Source organism: Dasypus novemcinctus, chromosome 13, assembly GCF_030445035.2.
Source record: "Dasypus novemcinctus isolate mDasNov1 chromosome 13, mDasNov1.1.hap2, whole genome shotgun sequence".
Lineage (NCBI taxonomy): Eukaryota > Metazoa > Chordata > Mammalia > Cingulata > Dasypodidae > Dasypus > Dasypus novemcinctus.
Window position 1 is genome coordinate 62222806 of NC_080685.1, and position 23187 is coordinate 62245992.

The following is a 23187-nucleotide window of genomic DNA, read 5'->3' on the forward strand; positions in this document are numbered from 1 at the left end:
ACTAAGTGCCAAGAATTCCTCAAAGAATATGAGTTGATGTGCTGATTCTGCTTCTACCCCCACCTGCTCCCTCAGTCCTTGTTATTTCTGTGCATGTTCTAGTTTATTGACTCGTAGTTGGTCTGATTCCCAGGTGGTGCAGACAGGCTGCAGCTAGACTCGGAGCTACAAAAGGAGACCCTGGCCATCTGGCCTCACCTCTCCCAAAAGATGCTGGATCTGCTTGTGCCCATGCCCAAAGGTGTGGGGCTCCTCCCGCGTATCCTCACTCCTGTGGGCCCCACATGCCAGGGCCACGTATTTGGGGGCACACAGAGTGATCAAGGAGATAAGGAAAGGTTGCTCTTTGATCCTTAGGAAACTAAAATCCCCTGCTTTGTAAGTCCCTTTTGCCATTTTGAGTTGAAATAAATTTTCTTCAGAAAGGGCAACGTGGGTTATGGGTGAAGTTTCTTGAATGTATAGCTCTTTCCCTGCACATGAGACTGTTCAGCAAACCCTTATGCAATTAGAAAATGGGTGCTGTTGCTTAGATATGGAAATCTAGAACAGTAGGAGGTGACGCTTACTAATGTATTGTTTATTGTCAGTATCATCACCATCTGTGGGTGTCTCAGGGGACAGAGACAAGGCACCTGTTCACTTTGTCTCATTGGTGCCTAGCACCATACCTGGCACGCCAGGAGCCCTCCATAAATGTCAAATATTTGGGTAAAAGTGACTGAGGGTGCAAACCTGTTTCAAAAAGTACTTAACAAAGCTTGGGCGGTGTCATCACTTTCTCACCGGTCTTCTCCCCATTCACCACCATGCCACATTTGTGTTTCTAGCCTCTGACCTGACTGTGGGCAAAATCTATGCAGCTATGATGATCATGGACTACTATAAACAGAGTAAGGTGAAGAAGCAGAGGCAGCAGCTGGAGGAACAGGTGAAGGTCAACCACAGTGCAGCGGGTGGGTGGGACATGAGATACTTTAGGGGCATGAGGAGTCCTGTGATCCTGGAGAAGAGTGCCCTGAGAGTGCTCAGAAGCAGGAATCAGGGTCAAAGGCCAAACTGATGGAAACAGCATCAGTCCTGTGCCTGTATTGTCCCCTCCCTCCACAGCATATCCCACAAAGTCACTTGAGTTCTTTTTTCTCCCCAACTTTTCATACAGAAAAATGCTCCCATGTTCCAGCGCATGGAGCCCTCGTCTCTGCCACAGGAGATCATCGCTAATGCCAAGGCCCTGCCTTACCTCCAGCAGGATGCTGTGTCAGGCCTGTGAGTAAAACTTAGCCATCCATGGGCTCCCATGCCATCGTGCCCTCCCAGAAACCTATTGCCCAGAAGTGCCAGAGGAATAACGTAACTTTGAACCAAACACTTTCTCTTCGAGGCTCAGCAATGTTTGCATTTAAGTGGGTTTTCTGCAGGGATAAAAGGAAAGCAAAGTAAGCATGGGTACTACCATGGCCAGGTGCAGAGTCAGTGAGCACTGGGAAAGGACAAGGGAAGAAGGCCTTTTGACAACTCCCCCCCCCACCAGGGACTAGATAGGGCCTTAGTTGTAGTTCAATTGTGAAAAATCATCATTTTCTAATCTAATTCTTGGTTATGACTTGCCTTTGACTCTGGTATCCTGCTAGGAAATATAACTTCCCTCACTGGTGCAATGTTTGCTGAAAGAAAAAGGGGAAGTTCCTGAGTACCTTCTTTGGTGGAGGCTTCTAAGAAGCACTACTTGCATTCTCACTTCATTTTCCCTACAGTAGCCTACCATATCCTAGAGGCGTATCTTAGTAGCCCCACTGTACAAATGAAGAAACTCTAGGCTAAGAGAGGTTAAATAAGTTGCCAAAAGCCATGTGGTGAGTAAGAAACTGAACTTAGATTTAAATCAATTACTTCTGACTCCAGAGTCTTTCCACCATACCATGTTATCTGTAATGAACAACAAAGTACTTAGAGCAGTCATAACACACACACACACACACACACACACACAGTGTGTTTTAAGCTCTCTATAATGGGAATTTGCCAATTCTTCTACATTGTAGTCCTTAGCCCCAATTTAGTTGTTAGTCATAAATGATCTACTATAGCATACATATCTCATTATAACATTATCTTTCAATTATCATCAAGCATGGCACTGAGTACCCAAAAGGCATGAGACCCTCTACTCATTGTAAGTGACTTTTTATGGTTGGGTTTAACACATCCTGTTACTCACAGAACCACTAATCAGTAATTAGCACAACTTAAAGTCATTATCAGGAGAATGAAATCCAGGGCTTAGGAATGAGACCTCTCTTGGAATGCCTTTTAGAATCTCTTACACTATTAATTTCTTTCTGCCTGTGGTCTCAGAGACCTGTTTTTGAGAAGTGCTGTTTTTGGAGGTCACAGTCCCACACATTGGAAGAGGAGGACCAGAGTCATGACAGGTCATTTTTCAAACAGTTTCGTGTGTTGAGTTAGCAGGGTGTGAATTCTCCCATCTGTAGAAAGCAAGTAGCTGCTTATCTTTGGTCTTTGCAGAAAGGAGGTAAGACTGTGTGGTGTGAGCAGTAAGGCCTCTTCATTGGAAGGGTTTACAATATTTTTCATAAGGATGAAGGACCCCCCATTCCACCATTTAGATCTCTCTTTTATCTCCAACTTGCTCTACAAATTAACCCCCACACACAAAGGATCACCCCAGCCTCTCTCCCATATGTTTATGGATTCGCTTATTCATTAATCAATATTATTGAGAGCCAGTTTGACCCAAGTGCTTATCTGGGCACTGGGGATTCAGCAGTGAACACGATCACTGTCCCTGTGGAGACAAATCTTGAAAAAGAAATGACAAGGCTGATAAAGGTTACAAGTACAGAAGGATAGGCTATTGTGAGGCCACATAAAGGAAATAGCTCAACAGTTTTGAGGGTTTGTGAAGCCTCCCTGAAGAAGAAACTTTGAAACTGAGACTTGAAAGAAACCTCTCCAAGAGAAATGAAAGTGTAAGTTTAAGGAACCTAAGATCTGTCAGACTGGTTGGAACACAGAGAGCTCAGAAGATGTGGCATATGATGAGTTTGGAGAGCTAAGCAGGGGCCAGGCCTTTGGAGGACTTATAAGCAGGAGAATGGGGTTTTTAGCACCAGAGTGACACAATCAGATCTGTGCTTTTAAAAGACCATTCTTGAATGCAGTGTGAAGGATGGGTTGGAGGGGAGCATTTCTATAGACAGGAACATGTTTTAGTAGTTTATTGCATTGTGCAAATAATCAATGATTGAGGTTTGGACTCCTAGGATGAAAATGGGAGGAGGTGGGTGGATATGAGAGATAGTTAGAAGGCAGGGTGAATAAGATTTGGTGACTGAGTTGCTACATAGAGTGAAGGAGAGGGAGGAATCAAAGATGACACTCGGGTTTCTGATTTGAGCCTTCGAGCAGTTGACAGAGCATTTACTGAGATGGCGATACTAGTAGAGCAGCAGGCTGCTTTCTCAGGACCGACTGGATCCTGTGTCTCTAGAACCACGTATTCAAGGAGAGACTGTGCTGGGAGTATGGTGGTGAACCTGACAGGCAAGGTCCCTGCCCTCCCTGCATTTACATCTGGTGGAAAACCAGACAGCAAGCTGCTCATTATTGGAAAGAAGAAAAGTTGTCATTTCAGTGATTCAGTTCCAGTTCTGGTAAATGCTAGGAAGGAAAAAACAGTGTGATATGAGTGGAATATTGGGAGGGAGGGGGGTGGTCAGAGAGAATTTTCTTAAGGAAGTGACATTTGATATTTTAAATAAGCGTTTCAGAGAATGAATCCCAAATAACATGGGAATATGTTTTGGGCTTTTGGAGGGTGGGGGAGATTGGAGAGAAGCATTGTATACTTTGGGAACAGTATGTATTAAAGTCTTGAGGCAGAAAGAAGCCTGGCCCATTCAAAGCACTAAAAATGGCCAGTGTGTTTAGAATTCAGGGAGTAAGGGGGAAAGGGATGCAAGATGAGGCTGGTGAAGCAGGGACCAGATCATGAAAGGATAGAGGCCATTTAAGGATTCTGGGCTTTATTGCAAAAGCAATGAGAAGCCTGGCAAAGATTTTAAGCAGGAGATCATTCTGGGTTCCAATTATTCAATTCCTTGAGGTTCTTCAGTGATTCTAAGGGGCCTGTCTACCTACTGTGTGTTCTGCAGTTATTCATTCTCTGTAGGACAAAAAAGAGCCCAATATTTATCATAGCTTTGCTCATCTCATTCCCAGTGGTTCTCAGAAAAGACACAGTGAGGAAGATGGCTGACATTTCAGCAGGTCATTTAAATATCAGATCACTCTGCAGCAGTTGTGAAAACTTAGCTAAGCCCTCATTGGCAGCATGGGGACAGATTAGGTGATTCTCTACTCTTTTCATCTTTCCTTGTGATCCCAATCTAAGGGAGGTTGTACCTGCTGATTATTTTTAAAAGTAACTGGCAATCCAAATTTTCCACTAGATGCAGAATCATTTGCATTATGATCCACCTCATGAAGTGGCTCTCTCTGGAAAGATGGGTTTCCTTCTTTCCCTTATAGCTCCAACATAGCTGGTAGAGCTGCTTCCCAGCCACTGACCTCTCTCTCTTCCCCCATCACCAGGAAGTCCACTCTGGGTTCTTAAACACATTAAATTGTACCTGTTTCGTACTGATGGAAGTAAATGGCAGTGGGAGCCAAATTCCCAGGGAAAGGTGGCTGCTGTCTCTTTCTCTCCTAACCATTTCAGTGGATCCCATTGGCTAAGAGTGTCTGAAGGTATCAAACAAAAGGTTTATTAACAATCATTCTGTAACAGTTCTCTACTGCTTTCATTCAGAGGCCTCTAAACGCATGGCAGGCTTTGTCCCTGTCCTCTTCCCTCACCACCAACTGAGCGTCCTCCTATATAGCCATCAACTCAGAGGTTTTTCCCTCCTCAACCCACCTGTAAAATCATTCTACCCAGTTCATAGAACCAATAGGCACAGTGTCTGACACAGAGCAATCCTTCCATAAATGTTCATTGAATTGAAGTGAAATTTTTTAGTTTGGCCAGGGATGTTGGCACAATAAGAGAGTCGGAGAAATTTTTAAAGACCATGGCTGCTTAATATTTAAACAAACTGTTCACTGTTTAAACTATGGCATTTTTCTGCCACATGAAACAGGTTTAAAATCCAGCATTGGTCTCCCATATGGCTGAGTGTGACAAATGATGTCATTTGTCACAGATATGCTAGTTGCCAGCAAATGATGAATGGTTCCAAATGCAAGTTGAAAACAAAAATTTCCCTTTTTTTTTCCAGCGTATTTTTAAAAAATCTTCCATTCTAGGGCCAGGCCACATGTAAGTTACCAGGCTTACAAGCCAGCCAAGTCTACAGGATGCTGCCCTTTCTGAGGTCTTGTCTGGTGTGGGAATTGGTAGTTGCTATGCATGACTGTTTCTCTCTCTCTCTCTCCCTTTCTCTCTCATTTCTTCTGAATTTGGCGTCATTTTTCAGGAGTGGCCGGAGTGGATACCCTTCAATGAGTCCACTCTCCCCCCAGGAAATATTCCAGTTGGCTTGTATGGACCCAACGGATGATGGACAGTTCCAGGAACAACAGTCTCTGGTGAATGAATGAATTACATGACCTCAAAAGTACTTCCTTCGTTTCCTGATCCCTTCCACTCTTCATTTTCAAATTTTACATCATAACCATGATCAATCAGAAAACCCCTTTCTGGCAATCTGACCAGTTAAACCTGTGTGTCCTCACCCAACTTTAGAGCTGAGTTTCTCATGTTCTCTGACAGAAGCCCCTAATCTACTGCAGGAACTTGTATTGCTCCTGCCCCTGAGCATCAAGTATAAAAGCAAAAGTCACATATAAAATCTTGCCTTTGATGGGGAGCCTTGAGATCAGTCACTATAGAATGAATGGTACCAACAGTGTAGCATAGGGTAGGGAAGTACTACTTATGGGAACACAGAAATGTCCCATACCAGTCCTTAGGGATGGCTGCCTCTTTGAGAATACAGGAAGAGCATGTATGGCCATTACTAGGTATCTCCAGGAGAAACAGAGGAATCTCTTGCCTCTGAATGGTGTGGGTTTGGGCAAATTGACCCTTTTGGTCACAATTCTGCAAGGTCACATACAGATTAACAAGTCCCTAAAGTCACTTTCCTGAACTCAAAATGAGTTTGCCATTAGTGTAAATGGTGAAATTCTATTGAGTCATGTTACATAGCTTGGAGAAGAGACAGCAGATTGAAGTTTAGGTTGTGCTAAAGTTAAAATACAATTCCCAAAGATAATAGATTACCATTATTCCAAGTTCAGGGGCCGGGAAAGCAAGTTCCTTCCCGAGCTTAGAATTAAAGCCCAAGTGTTCATTGGCCTGTAGAAAGAAGACAGAGCTGCAGCCTTTGTAGAAGTCCATATAGACAACTTGCTATAAATGAGTTCCACATTGCTTTGGTTATAATACATATGTGATTTTTCTTTCCCTTTCATTTTCCTCCTGACCCCTCCCCTCTATCATCTACCCCAGTTCCATCCTGAATGGACGTCCTGGGCAGGGTGTGGGTGTGGCCTCCTTGTGGAGTGCACGTCTGATGGAATGAGTGCCCTTCAGAGGTGGAACAGATAGCTCAGCAGCTCCCACAGATGGGTGATTACATCTCCTGCAATAGCCAAGACAGAGAATTGTGCATGGTTGTATTAGAGGAGGCAGCCAGGTCAGATTCCTCCAGGAAGTGAGTGAGTGCTGAGGGTGTTCTTGAGGGGATAGTGATTCTTGGCGTAATTCCCTGCCTTTCCCTCTCAGGAACTTAGCACAAAGGCCTGAGGAAGAATTGGTACTGATAATTTGATCGTTGGAAGGGCCTCTCAGCATCCTGCAGCTTGCCTGCCTGGTGACATATCTGCTGGGGGTAAAAATAAAAATCTCAATAATGCGTCCTTTCTTTCACAGGGAGGCTTCCTTGATTGTTACATCATTTCTGCGGGTTGCCCAGGGCTGAACCATAGTGCCAGGACTCTCTGGATATGTGTTCATCTCATTGTCAGCACTGGTGTCTGTAATTCAATTCAGATGTCAGCCCGTGCCACCCGCTCACCACTGTGTATTCTGCCCATCCCCCGGGCCCCTGCTCCACATCTTGAGGCGTGGCCTTGACTCGTGTGTGTGCACATGGAGTGTGCGTATGTGTGTTTCACACTGCCTCTGGCACCGTGGACTGCAATGTTGTTACCACATCTGTTTGGAGTCGGACCTGTGTGCTGTATAAAGCGTGTCCTGCAAACTCTGTAACTCCCTCAAGTGCACACCTCACACGACCTAAGAAGGCCCAGGGGTCATGGAGGCTGAGGGATTTCCTGGGCGCACTTTCCTCTGGGCAATGCCCTACTCTTATATCCATGTTTTAAGGGTGGCATTTCCTACAAATAACGTAGCTTTTCTCTGGTATACTCTCTAGATGGCTCAGATGTTCCTAGGTCACTTTCTTTGGTGGCCCATGTAAAGCTTTCTGAGGCAGCTCCATTCTTTATGCAGTGACACCATCTATCTGTATAGAACATATTACATTTGCCAAACTGGCATTCATTAGCCAGAAAGATAATATAAAAGACAAGACCTTAGCGATTTCCAGTTCAACCTTGGAATCCTCTAGAGCAGTGCTGTCCAAGACGCTCGTCAGGGGCTACATGTGAGTAGTCTGAATCAAGACTTGCTCTAAGTATAAAATATGCAGCAGATGTGAAAGACAGTATGAAAAAAGAATGTAACATATCTCATTACTTTTTATATTGATTACATGTTGACATAATATTTAGATATATTGGGTTAAGTAAAATGTTACTAATATTTCACCTTTTTCTGTTTACTTTTTAAAATGTGGCTGCTAGACAATTTAACATTGCACGTGTGGCTTGCATTCTCTCTTTTGCACTGCACTGGTAGAGAGCATCTCTGACAGGCAGTCACATGCTTTAATGGTTTCAATCTTAAGAAAACTGATCTAATAAAGTTGTGTATCATAAGGCTTGAGAAGATATCTTTTACTGACATCAAGAACTGGTGATCTCCCTTAAAATACTGCTATTTAACTGACTAAAGGCTTATTAAATTCAAAACAAAGCAAAATCCCAATACCACCACCTCTCAGAAAATAAATTTGACATATCTAAAAGTTTTCTTAGGGCAATGTTTGTTCCACAAAACTATAAAATCTGAAGCAGTAATCAATGAAAAAGATGATTCTTGACTAGAAAAGATGACCTTGACCTCTCAATCCTGATTAAGGAAGTTTAATTTAAAAAGAGGAGCCTCACTGAATTCAGAGTATATTCCTGAGTTGTTTGGGACATTTGGTATACCACATAATGTGTGCACATAGACATGTATACACACACACACACACACACAAGTGAAAGCTTGAAAATACAGGTCCATTGTCTGAAAGCCATTCTCAGTATGAAGGAGGCAGAATCATCCGCTGGAGGGGAGAAGAAATGAGACGGAACCAAGTCCCACAAGCTTGGCTGTGTGTTTATTTCCAGGAGCCAGAGGTTAGTGAATTAAAAAGCGTGCAGTCCTCTAACCATGGCATCTACCTTCCTTCGGACACCCAGGAGCATGCGGGATCTGGGAGGGCATCCTCTATGCCACGCCTGACTGTGGATCCCCAGGTAAAAAGCAGCTACCCCCCACAAATGCAGTGGCTTCCCGGGCTGTATGGAATTGGTGGGCTACAAAACAGTATCTGATACTTTCAGGTGCACCCTTGACCTGCCCCTGCCTGCTTCCTTTTGACAGGCCTCTTTAATAGAGCCTGCTTCTCCACAGTGTGTTTTCCAGGAACCCTCAGCCACTACAGCCTGGCCAGCAAAATGGCATAACTCCCCCTGGAGGGACTTAGCAATCTCAAGACTCAATCAGCCGTGCAACAAATGTTTTCCAAGGTTTTCTCCCTGTATTTTTCCTTCCTTTTCTCTTGTCCTGGCTCCCCCAACATATGTGTAGTTACTCACACACACAGCTCTGTGTCAGGACTGTCTGTCCTAAGCAGTGCAGGCCACGCCTCATTTCTTTGTTTGTTTACTTGGCTTCTATTTTTCTGTCTGTCTGTCTTACATCAAGTTTTGACAGAGACAAGAAGGTTTTGTGGATCTGTTTTGACGTCTGTGGCAAATCAAAGTGCCAGCGTTTCAGGTGGGGCTGGGGCAGGCCTGAAGTTGGGGGGAGTGCAGTGCATTCCCAGTAGATGTTAAACGGCCAGCTCTCTTATTAAACTTCAGTTGCTATGGGACAGTGCCTTCTCTGGGCTGGGCAATGTTAAAAAAGGGCAGACAAAGCCATGATGGTTTAGTCTTTTTACAGTTGTCCTCCCATATTTCAAAAGAGGTTCAGTGTTTGCTACAGAAGCTCTCCCAGTGCCTGCCTGCATTCTGCTTGGTGTTGCCCTCATGCAATCAGCTATTTGCTTTCCTGAGTATGAAGAGAAGACCCTGGACCAGTCCCAGTTCCTGTTAAATTACCTAAGGACACTTTCTGGAAAAGCCTCCTCTAGCTAAGTTCTGAGCAAGAGGGATTCAATGGAATGACGCCTTGAAGTTACAATTTGCAACCTTCAACTTTCAGTCCTCTTCTTCCTTACCTTTAGATCCTTTCAGTAATTAACACAGACCTTGTGATCCTCTGGGGTTCTTATTTCCAGGTGGTGACCGACCCTAGCTCCATGAGACGTTCTTTTTCCACTATTCGGGATAAGCGGTCAAATTCCTCATGGTTGGAGGAATTCTCCATGGAGCGAAGCAGTGAAAACACCTACAAGTCCCGTCGCCGGAGTTACCACTCCTCCCTGCGACTGTCAGCCCATCGCCTAAACTCCGACTCAGGTGAGACTTCTTCAGTGTTGGCCTTATTTGTCAGGCAGCAGGCTCCTGCCCAGGGACCATTCCCACAAGAGCTGAAACTCACCTGGAACAGAATTCAGATAAAGGTAATGGAAGGAAGAGAGTTTGTTACCATTGGGGGACGTGTGCCAGATTTAGCCAGTAATAGGCCAGCACCCTCTATTTTCATCACTGAGGTTGATGAGATGCCTTTCTTCAGCAGTAGGGATATAGAATCATTAGCATTGAGGTTTTCAAACCATCTTCTGTAAAACCTCTGCGGTTGCTTGGGAAGTTACCTCCCTAGAGGAAGACTCCCTAGGGGAAACAGAAAAAAAGAGAGTCAAATAGGCTGGACTTTGACCACCAATTCCACTTCAGTCAAAACAGTGCTACTTGAAATTGTCTTATATATTTGAGTTTCATTTAAGCTTTTTACTTTTTTAAGGAAGAGGGGTCATGCTGCTAGAAAATATTAGAAAAGCATTTGTTTGGTTCAAACCTCTTTATTTCACTAGATAAGGAAATCAAAGATAAAAGAGCAGTGACCTGTCCCATATCATAGGGCCAGTAAGTAGTAGGATTGCAACTAGAGTTGAGATCGTTTGACTTCAAGCCCAGTGTTCTCCCTATGTCATTGTTTAATTCATAGAAACTTGATTTCCCTCTGCTGGTGCCATCTCCACCTCCCCCCGCCCCCCATCCCACCAAGAAGCTACATTCCTGTGTTTATGGAGTTCCTGGTCCATATTACTGGCAAGATTCTGTCTTTATTGTGTCTAGGGTAAACGAAAGTAGAAGAGGGAGATTACATTCTTTGATGGACATGTCTTTCCAGTGGCAACTTGTGACCTTACCTTTTGGTCGCAAAAGGGTTTGCTAGCTTTTTTCTTCTGCCTCCCTTTCAAATCACCTGTCGACATGCCTGGAGTAGCCGGGATCCCTTAGGGACCCTATCCAGGTGTGATGTGAATCCTGGTGAGACTTCTTTTCATCTTCAGTGGCAGGTGTGGGCTGAGTTATGACCAGTCACTATTGTCATCTCTCACAGGCCACAAGTCCGACACCCACCGCTCAGGGGGCAGAGAGCGGGGGCGATCAAAAGAGCGAAAGCATCTTCTCTCACCTGATGTCTCCCGCTGCAATTCAGAGGAGCGAGGGACCCAGGCCGACTGGGAGTCCCCAGAGCGTCGTCAGTCCAGGTCCCCCAGTGAGGGCAGGTCACAGACCCCCAACCGACAGGTGAGCATGGAGAGGAAGCTGAGCCTTCAGCAGGAAGACAGGCAAGAGTGGGTCTGTAACATTAGGTGCAGAATTAGATGTCTTTAAGCACCCATAAGGACCACAGTTTCACAGGGACCTACATCCAATGTGCATAGAGATTAGCTACTTAATGCTGTGTACTCAGAAATAAAATGAATTCACTGAAAACCAGATTTTTCACAAAGAATGATAATGGTGTCTAGACGTCATCCCAAATCACTCCTCAGAATCCATAGGTACAAAGTCCTGACAAATAAGTTCACAAATATCTCTGCCAGATTTGGAAGGATTGTCCTTTAGCCAGAAAGGTTACTTTGACCAGTCACTTGATCCTTAATTTTTGTGGCCATAATGATTCATCTCTCAGCCCAGGCTTCATTAGTCCAAGCAATTCAGCCTCATTTACCTTACTGCCAGCCATTCCAAGAGGAAAACCATACCTCTCTTTCTAGCTTTTTGCTGAAATGCCAACATCTGCCTGAGAAATAACTGCTAGAGCTGAGTGAAAAAATTCTTGGGCCCTGCCAGCTTTGCCTCCCACTCCCGGCCCTCACTTCAGCCCTATCTGCATTCAGGGCTCTATGAGTCCAGTCTGGACCCGCTCTCAACAAAAATGATCAGTGTGGAAGGGGAGGGCTGCCGCAGCAGACTTCCAGCGACAGGCAGTTAAGTTTATCTTCAAAAGCGGTGGTTTTCAAATTTCTATTTTCAAATTTCTACGCAGCTCAGAATCACCCAGGGAGCTTGTTAAAATGGCACATTCCTGGGACCTCTGGGATTCTATTTCAGTACTTGAAAGTAAGACCCAGAAATCTGCATTTTAAAGGACCCTTTCCCAGGAGAGTCTTAAGCAGGTGGTTCTTAAGTCACACCCTATCTGAGAAACATTGCCAGGCAGTGCATTTACCAACACCTAGGCTCAGCTACCTTTGGGGGGCTAGGTGAGGAGGTCAAGGAAGGCCTGAACCCATAGATGAGCATGTGGGATGTAGAGAATGAGTTAACCCTCTTCTTACCCACAGCAAACCACTGAAGACAAGAAGTGAGGGAATGGAATTTGCAGTTGCCTTAGACCTGCTTCCGGAGAAGGGTTTCCCACACAGAGCAACTCTAGTACATACAGTCACCTTTAATGTAGTCATATTTCTCAAAATTTGAACAGGTAGCATCAGCATCACCTGGAAGTTTAATAGAAATGCAGAATCTCAGGCCCCACCACAGATCCTCTGAATCCAGGAAAGTCATATGCACATTAAAAGTTGAGTATCCCTGATATGAATCCCTGCCTCTCTGAGTAGACATGAATTGTAGGTAGAGGGCATGCTGTCAGAAGCTGAGCTGAGCTGAGGGAGGGCTGAGCTGCCAGATATCAATATAGCCGATTAAAATAATCAAGCAAAAGTGAAAGCAGTTAAGTTGTGGGTCATTTACTGCAATAGTATGAGCAAGATGTTAAACTGAAGAAGATGTCAACTTTAGTTTTATTTTTCCCATGGAATTGCACCACCAGTAGAGCGTCAGTCAGATAGATCCGCACAGACGTGGGATCCCAAACAAAAGGCTGCTGCAGTTTTATGGACCCAGAAGCTGTGGGGAAGGAGAAGGGGTGCTAGGAGACAAAGAGTACTGAATACTGAGTCAGAAAGGATAAGTCTTCAGTCTCCCCACCCTCCACCTCCGCTGTAAGGAGGTCTCAGCAGAGACGCCTAAGGAGGGCCTTGGTTTTGAGCCCATGAATGAGAAGCCAGTGAATGAAGGTCCTGTGCTAGGAATGCAGATTTGCACAAGAGCAGTCTTTGACTACTGCAATTCCCTTCAAAAACTGCAATGCCTGGCTGTGCACCGAGTCCAGTGCGGGGAGGGCAGCTTTCTACCAGGGAGGCCTGTCAGGTAGTCTTTGTAATTGCCTGTGGTCAGGCCTGAAATATCGCACATGAGTTTTTGGCCATGATTGCTTAGCTTCCAGTTGAGCCCTCCCTCTCCCAGAATTCAGACTTTGCAGGCTCTCTGTAGGAGGGGGTAGGGACCCCGAATAGAGTCCCAAATGGGGTTCCTATTGGCCTATTGGCCCAGTCTGACACACCATGTCTCTCCTATGTACAGGGCACGGGTTCCCTGAGTGAAAGCTCCATCCCCTCCATCTCTGACACCAGCACCCCAAGACGAAGTCGTCGGCAGCTCCCACCAGTCCCTCCAAAGCCTCGGCCCCTCCTTTCCTACAGCTCCCTGATGCGACACTCCGGGAGCATGTCCCCACCCGCCAACGGAAGCGAGGGTGGCTCCCCGCTGACCTCCAAAGCTCTGGAGAGCAATGATGCCTGCCTGACCGAGTCTTCCAACTCCCCTCACGCCAAGCACAGCCAACACTCCTCCCCACAGCGCTACATCTCCGAGCCCTACCTGGCCCTGCATGAAGACTCCCATGCCTCGGACTGTGGCGAGGAGGAGACGCTCACCTTCGAAGCTGCAGTGGCCACTAGCCTGGGCCGCTCCAACACCATCGGCTCAGCGCCGCCCCTACGGCACAGCTGGCAGGTGCCCAACGGGCACTATCGGCGGCGGAGGCGTGGGGGGCCTGGGCCAGGCGTGATGTGTGGAGCTGTCAGTGACCTCCTCAGTGACACGGAAGAAGACGACAGATGCTAGAGGCTGCTCCCCCCTCCGATGCATGCTCTTCTCTCACGCGGAGAAAACCAAGACCGACGGAATTAGGAAGCCAGTGCGGCCCGGGGGGGGAGGAAGAGGGAGGAGGAAGATGGAAGGACAAAATGCAGTATCACAGAAGAGGAAGGACAGAAGGAAAATCAAACCCACAAATTGCTTCATTTCCCTTTGCAAGATGGGCACTGCCATAGTTCTGCCTCTTTGCAGGGGAAAGAAGATGCAGGAACACGGAGGGCTCTTCCCATGGGAGAAGGGACATGAGGATGGCTTTGCTTCCCCCTGCCCCTTCCCACTTTTCTAAAGGCTGTGGAGGGATCTAGGTGTCCTGTGCCTCCATTCATTGCCCTGAGACATCTGGAAGATTTCGTGGCTCATCGCTGGAGAGCAGTGGAGGCCACAGGAGAGAAATCTCCTTCCTCACCAACTCTTGCTCCTCAGTCAGCTCTACTGTCACTAGGTCCAGGGGCAACAGCATCTCATGCATTATCCTGTGGCTTGCTTCCCGTGAAGAAGCACAGGCCAAGTTGAAGAGTATTGGATGACAAGGGTAGGAGGCAGGGAGGGAGGACAAAGCTGAAGTGAATGGGGTCAGGGTGCTGTGACAGCAGCAGCAAGGGCTGGTCTGGTTGAGAAAAGCCATAGCCCAGCAGCCCAGGCCGTGGGAGAGAGGGGCGGAGAAATAGAGAACGGGTGATGCTGGTGGGTACCGTCCTGCGTCTTTGAGACCCGTTGCCCACACACTAGGTGCTGTGAGTGTTGGTTAGATTAGGCTAAGGAGGGCCCTGGAGGTCCACAAAGGTGCCCCAGGCTCTGGCAAGGGGTGAAATTAAAAGTATTTAATAACCCATATAGCAGGGCAGATTTCAGCTGGAGGGCAGGAGCCCCGGGTAACCTATTTATTAGATGCTGGCCATGGGGGAAGGGTAGCAGGAGGTCCTTAAGGGACTCAAGACAGAGTCAGTCTGCTGGCCTATCTAGCAGTAATTCAGAATGTGAATCATGCTATGGCCATACCTGTGCATTCTGGCTCAATGTCAGCCCAGGTCCTGGTCAGAGGCAGTGGGCCTTTGCCAAGCAGCATGGCCAGTGCTGTACCAAGCCCAGGGAGGCCGAGTGCCAGAGGCCACACCTTCCCTTCCACTGCCCTGAGGGAACAGTACACACGTGTCTAAGGTGGGCCACACACCGTCCATTAGGGACTTTAATGAAGATAGGAATGGCAGATGGGTTGAAATAAGAGAGGCTTCAATTGAAGAGCCAGTTTCTGTTTACTGAGGCCCTCCTATGAGAAGAGACCTTCAGCCTGGCAGCTTCTGCAGCTGGCTTGTAGTTGAGGGTCAGGATGTCTGTAAGGTGATGAGTAAATATACCTCAGCTTAGACCTGGGCTCCAGGCCTTGGAGGGGCCTCATCATACATGTGACAAGACGGGGTCCCAGTGGCCCTGAACATTTCCCTGGGGAGGACTGGGGTTCATCCCTCCCCAGAATGCCAGCAGGGCAGGAGAGAGCCTCAGGCCACTTGTATGTCATTCCTAATCCCCAAAACTCAGAAACTCCGCCATTTCTTGGCTAAGCATTACCCCTTTGGTATAGAATATTCATCTGTTTGGTTGAACAAATCATGGTCTTTACCTGAAACAGGCTGGGACATGCACCATCCCCTGAAGTCCCTCTCCAACCCCCAACACTGTCACAGTAGATAGAAGGATCCCCTGGAGAGGGGTGCCAGGCAGGGCCCCTGGTCCAGCCAGCAGCAGACAGAGCCCTCCTCCCGGGACCCCCTAGGGGAGACTCTGGGGAACCCTGGGCTCAGATCTCAGTGGATACACACTCGAGTGCCTCCTCCAGCTCAGACAGATCCCGCCTCTTGGGCAGGAGCAGTTCATGGTTATTTTTCTTAAAAGGAGTCTCTGTTTTCTGAAGAAGTTGTTTCTTTTTCTTTTTCTTTTTTTCTTTTCTGGTTGAAATAGAAATAAGAATAGTGGCTTCATCTCTGAAAGCCAAATTTACCTTTGTAGCCACAGAACCACTTGCCTTGGCCCTCATTTTCTAGATAGTGATGGAGCTTCATGAACTGTGGTCAGCCCCCAAACCAAAGTGGTCCCAGGGCCAGAGGCCAGTGAGGCAGACCTCCCACTCTTAGACCCTCTTTTTCCGTTTTCCTCTCCCACTCAGCACGCCTGTGCTCAGGGGTAGCTGGGGTTGTGAAGGTGACTAGGTGACACCCAGATCTTACCAGGCATGGTCATTACATAAGACCCTGACACTGGGCCTTGTATCGTTTTGAAGGTTTCTTCTGCGCAGTGTCATTTCATACCAAAGTGCTGCTATGGCCTGTTTTGTGTGCACAAAATTACTTTCTTCCCCCTTGGAAATGCAGCTCTACCAAGGGCAAGGCCCACAACAGGACAACCATTCTGAGCCAGCATGTCTATTGCATGGTGTGTTGAGAGAGGGAATTGAAGCAATACCTTAGGCCATTTCAACAGTGGCAGAAATTTAGGCTGGCAGAGCAATTACCAGAAATGGAATTTGCCTGCAAATGGCATCGTGAACACTAAATTTACTGTGTCAGGAAACCTTCCAGGACACCTGGACCCCTTGAACTCCCACACACAGAGGCACAAAAGCATTTGAATCCTGAATACAGTGTTGTAAAGCACTGCAGGTATGGTCCCCTGACAGACTGGTTGATTTTTTCTAGTACCCATGAACTTATGAACTCATTTCTTTTATTCATCTTACCCTGGCTAAGAAATCTAGTTTCATTTCCCTTAGCCTGTGCTTACCCTTTCATTAAGACCAGAAAATAAAAGAGAATTCTCTGCTAAGTTACAGAATCCATTATCATCCTGTTCTTTGGTTCTCTTTGATTCTGAATAAATGTGAGCTCCAGCTTTCCCTGTAATTGTCAGCCAGGACATCCCTTCTTAAATTTCATATTGTGCCTCTTTTTCTCTTTCAAAGAGGCACCTTTAGATATCAAAACCCATACTTCCCTTTGCTTTAAAAATTTTATCAGCATCTTGAGGAATTCTAAGCAAAAGAAAATTACTACCAGTGTTTGGGATACATAGCCTGATAAAATTTTGGAACTGGAATTCCCTTCAGAAGAGTCTTTAGCCATGTGGTCAGCTTCCCTTGCTAGTGTTAGTCTTTAGCATCTCCTCAAAATAAGAAAGAAAGAGGGAGGGAGGAAGGGAGGGAGGGAGAGAAGAAGAGAAAGACGGAGAAGAAAGACTAGAGAAAGAGACAGACAGAAGGAGGAAAAGAGAGGAAACCAAGGCAGGGAGATGTTCTAACTAGGTATGTATTTAGATACTCCTTCACTTAAGGTTCCAGACATACTTCTGGCAGGGAATGCATCTCTCTGTATCTGTCTGTCTGTCTCTCCCTCCCTCTCTTTCTTTCTCACTCACTCACCAAAAGAGCAGAGTGCCAGATCTCCAGACATGGGGGTAGAGCCCTAGGCTCTAGGCCAAGGTGCCATGTGAGGCAGGTGTCCCTGCCCCAAAGAAGGGAGGGTGGTCCTCTAGTGCTTGCCCCAGGCTCCATGTGAGCCTTGAGCATGATTGCCTGATTTGGGGCTGTGCCACTCTTCTGACTTAAGAAGCTATTTCTACTCCAGGCTTGACCTCTACTCCCCACGTGATGTCCTTCCTGATAGAGTACTGAGATCATGAGAACATTTCCCTGAAGATGTTCTGGACTGTGCCCTCTCTTGAATCTGGGGCCACAAAGAGAAGACCCCTGATTCCACCACTCAGCCAGCATCTCCCCTCCCTACTCACATCCACCACCACCACCCCATATAGTCTATGTTATGAGACTGACTGACCTTTGCCCTTTATTTCCCCATCCTGGCCCTTGTTTCCTGCATGTTAGCATTGACCCAACTCCTGAGATGGTTAGATCTATCAGTGCAAGCTTATTGGCTGATCTGATGCCCTCAGCTGTGCTCTCTGCTATTGGTATATGTTCTCTTTCTTGTGAAATACAGTTTGGAACTCACCAGATGATATTCATAAGGTAATCTGAAAAGGGTGCAAGGTGCAGGGACTCTTGAGGTATGTGTATGTGAAATGTTTACATACTAGATAAAAAACCTCACTGCAGGGAAATTGGGTCTCTTCTGGCATAATAGAACATGATTTTGAAATAATTTTGAGTTTTTTTTTAAGGAAAGTTCTCAATTTTTCATTGCACCCTATTTATAGTTTGCTTTGAATGTATCCTTAGTAGGAGGAGTCAGGGAAAAGTTTAGGGATACGTTAGCTCATTTCTTGACTAAGTTATAATACATAAATTTAAGATATATATGAAAAGAGAGTGCGTATGTATAACAGGATGGCAGCAGATAGTCATTACCTTGCAGGGGATTTGTAAGACTTGAAGTCAAGGAATCTTTCACTGCTGTTTTATTTATCAGTTTCATATCCATTGTGTTTTGAGAATGATCCAGTGCTAGTGTGTGCAGAGAATAATGGCAAGGAGAAATGCTCCCATGCCTTGGGGTAGACCAGGAGGTACAGGAGAGGACTGTGTGATGTAGAAAGAAGCAAGAAGTGAGATCCTTGCAAGTGGCCAGTCAGGGCATGAAGGCATGACTCTAGACAAGAGCCCCATGCGGAATCAGGTTCAGGTTTGGATAAGGAAGCCTTCATCTCCACACTGAGACTCTTATTTTAACAAAGCCAAACAAAATTAACTCAGGGGTTGTGATCTAATCTTTCCGTGAGGTGATCAGAGGAGATTCCAGATTGATAAGCATGTCTATCCCAGCAGCTTTGGTTTTCTTGGTTGGTTTGGTTGATGTTTTTCCTCTGCACCATGCAGTCCATCATAGCCAGGTCTACCTGAAAGAGAGCAGCAGCAGGTGCCTTCCCTGCCGGCTGCAGTGGGTAGGCTCCGTTACAGGTTGCTGAGGTCTTTTGTCGCCCACACAGTCAGAAATCATACACATGGCACTTGGAAAGACAAAGGACTAAGAATAGAAGAACTATCTTTGTTTTTTTGGCGGCCATCTTTTTCCTCCCTCGAATCCTCCTTTCTTCTTTGACTTTCTGAGGCTTGTGCATCCCAGAAAGGTTCCACCAAAAAGAATGGATTCACAGATTGTCCCAACTGACCTGAAGGACTGGGAAAGTTCGTCTTAATAAAACTAAAGCCAAGTGGTTGGGAAGGATGAATGGGACTCACAGCTGAGTCTAATCAGATGACTCATGAGGCTGAGGTTACCCCAAACTGCCCTCCCATTTTGGAATTCTTGCTACTGCTCCTCCACTCCATGCCCAGCTGGCCCCTGCTGTAAATAATGGAATCAGTATCTTGACCTTTTAAATGCAACAAGAGATCTTATGATAAGCCATGTTATTATGTAAATACATCATCAACACTTGATTTTTTTAAATTCCTGGGCTTATGAAAGAGTTGAATAGATAGAAAGTGGTATAGGCATTTAAGTTTATATTATTTGAGTTTTTTGTTTGTAACATACCTTCTCTAGGGCAACAAAGAAAGAAATTTGTGCTCTGCAATATTTCTGAATCAGCTTCTCCTTAGTAATAATTTCAGTCAAATTTTACAATATTTTAGTCAAAAACCTAAAGTTACAGTACCTGCTCTGCTTCTGTCTCTGGTCAGTTCTTTGTCTCCTTTTGCTTTCTGTCTAAGTCTGTCTTGTTTCTTGTCTCTCCATGTCTCTGTCTCTTCTCTTTCTAGGAACTTAAAATATAACCTAGGTTAATGAAAAACCAACAACTTTAGAGAAAGGCAAGGAAAAATGGAACGGATACAGAAAATTTCAGGATATCTTTAACCAATAAATAAAAAACTTAAGTCTTAATGGGAAGATAATTTTTAACAAATAAAATAAAAAGTATAATGTGGTAAGTGAAAGTTATTAAGGGGTCAAAATAATTATATTTCAGGCTTCTTATACTGACTTGTGTCTTCAGCAAGAATATTCACATCTACTTTCTTTTCCTTCTTAGGAAAATTGAAATACTAATGCTTGGATAGTTTATGGATATATCAAATGTTTGGAAGTAACATACTTAAAACATTTAGTCTCCACCAATCAATTTAGGAAAACCTTCACTCTTTATATCCCACTAAGGATCATGAAATTCTTGGCATTGTTATATTTAATTTTTTCAAAGAAATATCCTATTTAGTGGAATCTGAATCCATGATCTGCTTTAATTTCATCCACTATTCTTCCCATTTTCCCTTCCTCTTCCTATTAGCTCTCTAATTTGGAAAACGAAAAATCTAGACTTTGTTTTTTGTTTACCACTATCTTCTCTGTATGGGCACCTAAGCCAGTCATAGAGTACATAGCCACAATCTAACACGTAAGAGTCCTTACCCATACATCTTCTCCAACCCAGCACTGGAAGTAAAAGCGAATAATTTCTTCTCTTTGTACTGCAAGTTTTCCTGAGATGAGAAGGGATTGCTTTCTATATTGGAGAGCCAGATCCTAGAATTTGCACCAGATAGTGCCACTTCCTCCTTATTTCACTCAAAGGATGACTCTAAAATTAAAAATTTGATGAAATTGGTCTAAGTTGCCAAGTCTGAATTTGACCTTATTTGGTGACTCAGTTGTTTCCTTTCCAGTCTAATTTCTTATAGCAATGACCTGTACCACTCAAGAACCACCACTTAAAGCAAGTCTATTAGAAACTTTATAAGGGACAGACAGGAAAAAAATACACTCCTAAATTTCAAAGTGCCATTAATTAATTTTTAAAAACAAAGGTAATATGAACTGAGGGCTAAACAATGTATTCTAACTGCCAATTAAATATACAGTAGTTCTGGTCTTAGTTACATTTGATATGGAGTTGTATAACATTGAGCAGATCCCAACAGATTTAGTAGAAACATAGGTTTTGAATTTTAATGGCTACCATTGGAGATATCCCTTAGCCTACTGGCTGAACTTCAGTCAATGGTTTTATATCCTAGTGTTTTGTGAACAAGCCAAAATTTATACAAAGCCAACCTAAGTGCTGCAATTACAGAGGAACCTCCTCTTGGTGACATTAGAGAAACAGTTAAACTTCACTCAAACTGAGTCCAAGATTTGGAACTCACCCAGAAACACAAATGGAAGAGAAAAACATAATGCACGAAGCTTACTTGGCATTTCATAGCCAGGACAATAGGGGTAGAATGTAGGAAGGCAAGCTATAGAACAAAGAAGAGGTTGAATTGGAAAATACCAGCTACTTCCAGGAAGACTGTGTTAGCAATGTAGGACCTTGAATCCTCTTTTCCTCTTAGATAATGGGTAAACTTGTTAGCATGATACTGGATTCAGAGAGGTTCTTACCTTTAAACTTACCTAGGGTAGTGGATTCAAAGGCCTCAGAGGATTAATATATCCATGAAAAACTTTTCCAGACCTGGGAGATGGAGAGAAATAAAGTTCTTGCTTTAAATCAGTCCAAAGACAATCTTTATGGCTTTGACTCTTCTGTAGGGTAATGGCAATAGTGAAGAGATTACATTGGTGCAAGAGCCATGGGAGGGGAGAGGGGCTGGTGAGTGGGACAGGGATGGGCTTTATCAGGAATAGATTTCAAACTCTGCAGGATGCACAGTTACTAGCTTCAAAAGATGACGTTGAAAGGAGGTAGATTACAGGGTGTCTGGTCCATGCCCTCTGTCCTTTGGGTAAGATGAGTTCAAGAAGGAAATTGGGTGCTCTGCCTCGGGCTGTTCAATCTCTGTACCTGCGTTTTAAGACGTGTGAGTCAAGGCCCGTGAGATACTTCCTTGCCAGCAGCATCACTGTGGCACACCAGCCCAACACCCCACCAAGAATGGTGTTTGGCAGCCACTGCTGGCCCACCCAGAGTATTGGTGCATCTCTCCTAAAGCCAGAGTTCAGCACTGCATGTTGACCAGGTGGATATGGATATCCTGTAATATAAAATGCTCGTTTGGATCCAAAAGGAAAACCATTATAAATAAATGAAAGATGAATAACTTTAATGTTTTTTGGGGGGTGGGGTGGTGGGGGTGGGAGGGGACCAAAGAAAAGATTAAGTAAATAAAAACTTGTTGTAAAGAATTAACTGGTCCGATTCCCCTTACTTGACTTGTCTCTTTGCTCCTGTTAAAAAGGGAGACCACAGGAGTGGAGTCTCACCAAGATCTTGGGGTGCGTTGGGGGCAGGCTTTGCAGGCAGGTGGTTTAGACCTACCCAGCCCAACTAATTTTGAGGAACTCTGGAGTTTTTCAAAGTCCAAGGACATCCTGGACCTGGAGAGTTTTCTTTCATTAAAAAGCCTTTTACCTTGGAGGAAAGAGAAAATCACAGGCTCCAGACAAACTGGTTCACTGAAAAAGTTGAGCAGATTTTCTAATCAGAAAAATATCTCCAGATACAGAGTTTAAATGGTAAGCAGATAATCTCTTCATGGAACAACAGGGTTTCATGACTCAGGGAACTTTGACCAGCCTCTCTTCCCAAAGAAGGTGAGATTTATGGGACACCAGCTTACCTGCAAGGTCCTGGAAGGAGCCGACTCCCCAAGACTCTGAGGAGAACCATTCTTCCCTTTACCTGCATCACTGCTCAGTTAACCACATAGCTTCCTTAATTAGTACAAGGACAGAAACAAGGCCTGGATGTAGTGAGTCATTTGATTCTTCAGTCTGAGAACAACTTTCTGTTTCATTCGCACTAGGGACACAACATCTTCTAACCCTACTGCCAAGTCTATTATTTTAATCTGAAAAGGTTTTGTTTTTTTTAATCAATTAAGCATTCTCTAGGGAAGTCATCAATTTCTGAAGTTCGATCAAAGAAATCTCCTTGAGCCCTAAGAACACAGGTTTAGGATTTTAGTAGGTAAAGTATTTCTTATGATCAAAACCACCTAAAAATGTGGTGGATGGCCATCTCTCAAAGATGGTCTAGGTCCTTGGAGGCTGGATTGGAAATCTCTAGATCCTGCCCATCTCTTAGATTTGTGTTATTTTCTAATTATAATTTCTTTCTCATGCTGTCTTCATCATCGGAGTTGAAAAGACAAATTTGTTTCTTCCAATGTACTATTTTTATGTGATGACTAGTGTGTTTGGGCAAAGATGGGTCCAATATATGGATTGATGAGTTTTTCTGGTTTCCATCTTGTCTAGAGTGTTTCAGGGGCTAATTGGCACTAGGAAACACCTAAGGAAAAAAACAGACATTGTTCTCTCCAGTGTTTCTGTATTATGCTTCCTAGTATTGGTTATCTTTATACAAAATGTCTGTAAACTAAATTTTGCCTCTGGGATATTACAAACTTGCCTGTATTGTGTACTACATTACTTTACTAATGAGCTGGGAAATTTTCCAAATCAAAAATCA

General features: G+C 44.8%; 1 protein-coding gene across 1 annotated transcript in view; it reads left to right on the top strand.

Annotated features, from left to right (window-relative positions):
• Positions 1–21800, top strand: part of CACNA1E (calcium voltage-gated channel subunit alpha1 E) — a 439591-nt gene extending 417791 nt beyond the window's left edge. The window contains exons 42-49 of the mRNA XM_004461851.3: positions 134–241; positions 831–931; positions 1163–1269; positions 5502–5613; positions 8551–8679; positions 9708–9888; positions 10937–11127; positions 13252–21800. Of these exons, the coding sequence (XP_004461908.2) occupies positions 134–241; positions 831–931; positions 1163–1269; positions 5502–5613; positions 8551–8679; positions 9708–9888; positions 10937–11127; positions 13252–13794 (1472 nt within the window). The 3' untranslated portion in view covers positions 13795–21800. The remainder of the gene's footprint in view (positions 1–133; positions 242–830; positions 932–1162; positions 1270–5501; positions 5614–8550; positions 8680–9707; positions 9889–10936; positions 11128–13251) is intronic.
• Positions 21801–23187: the final 1387 nt, after the last annotated feature.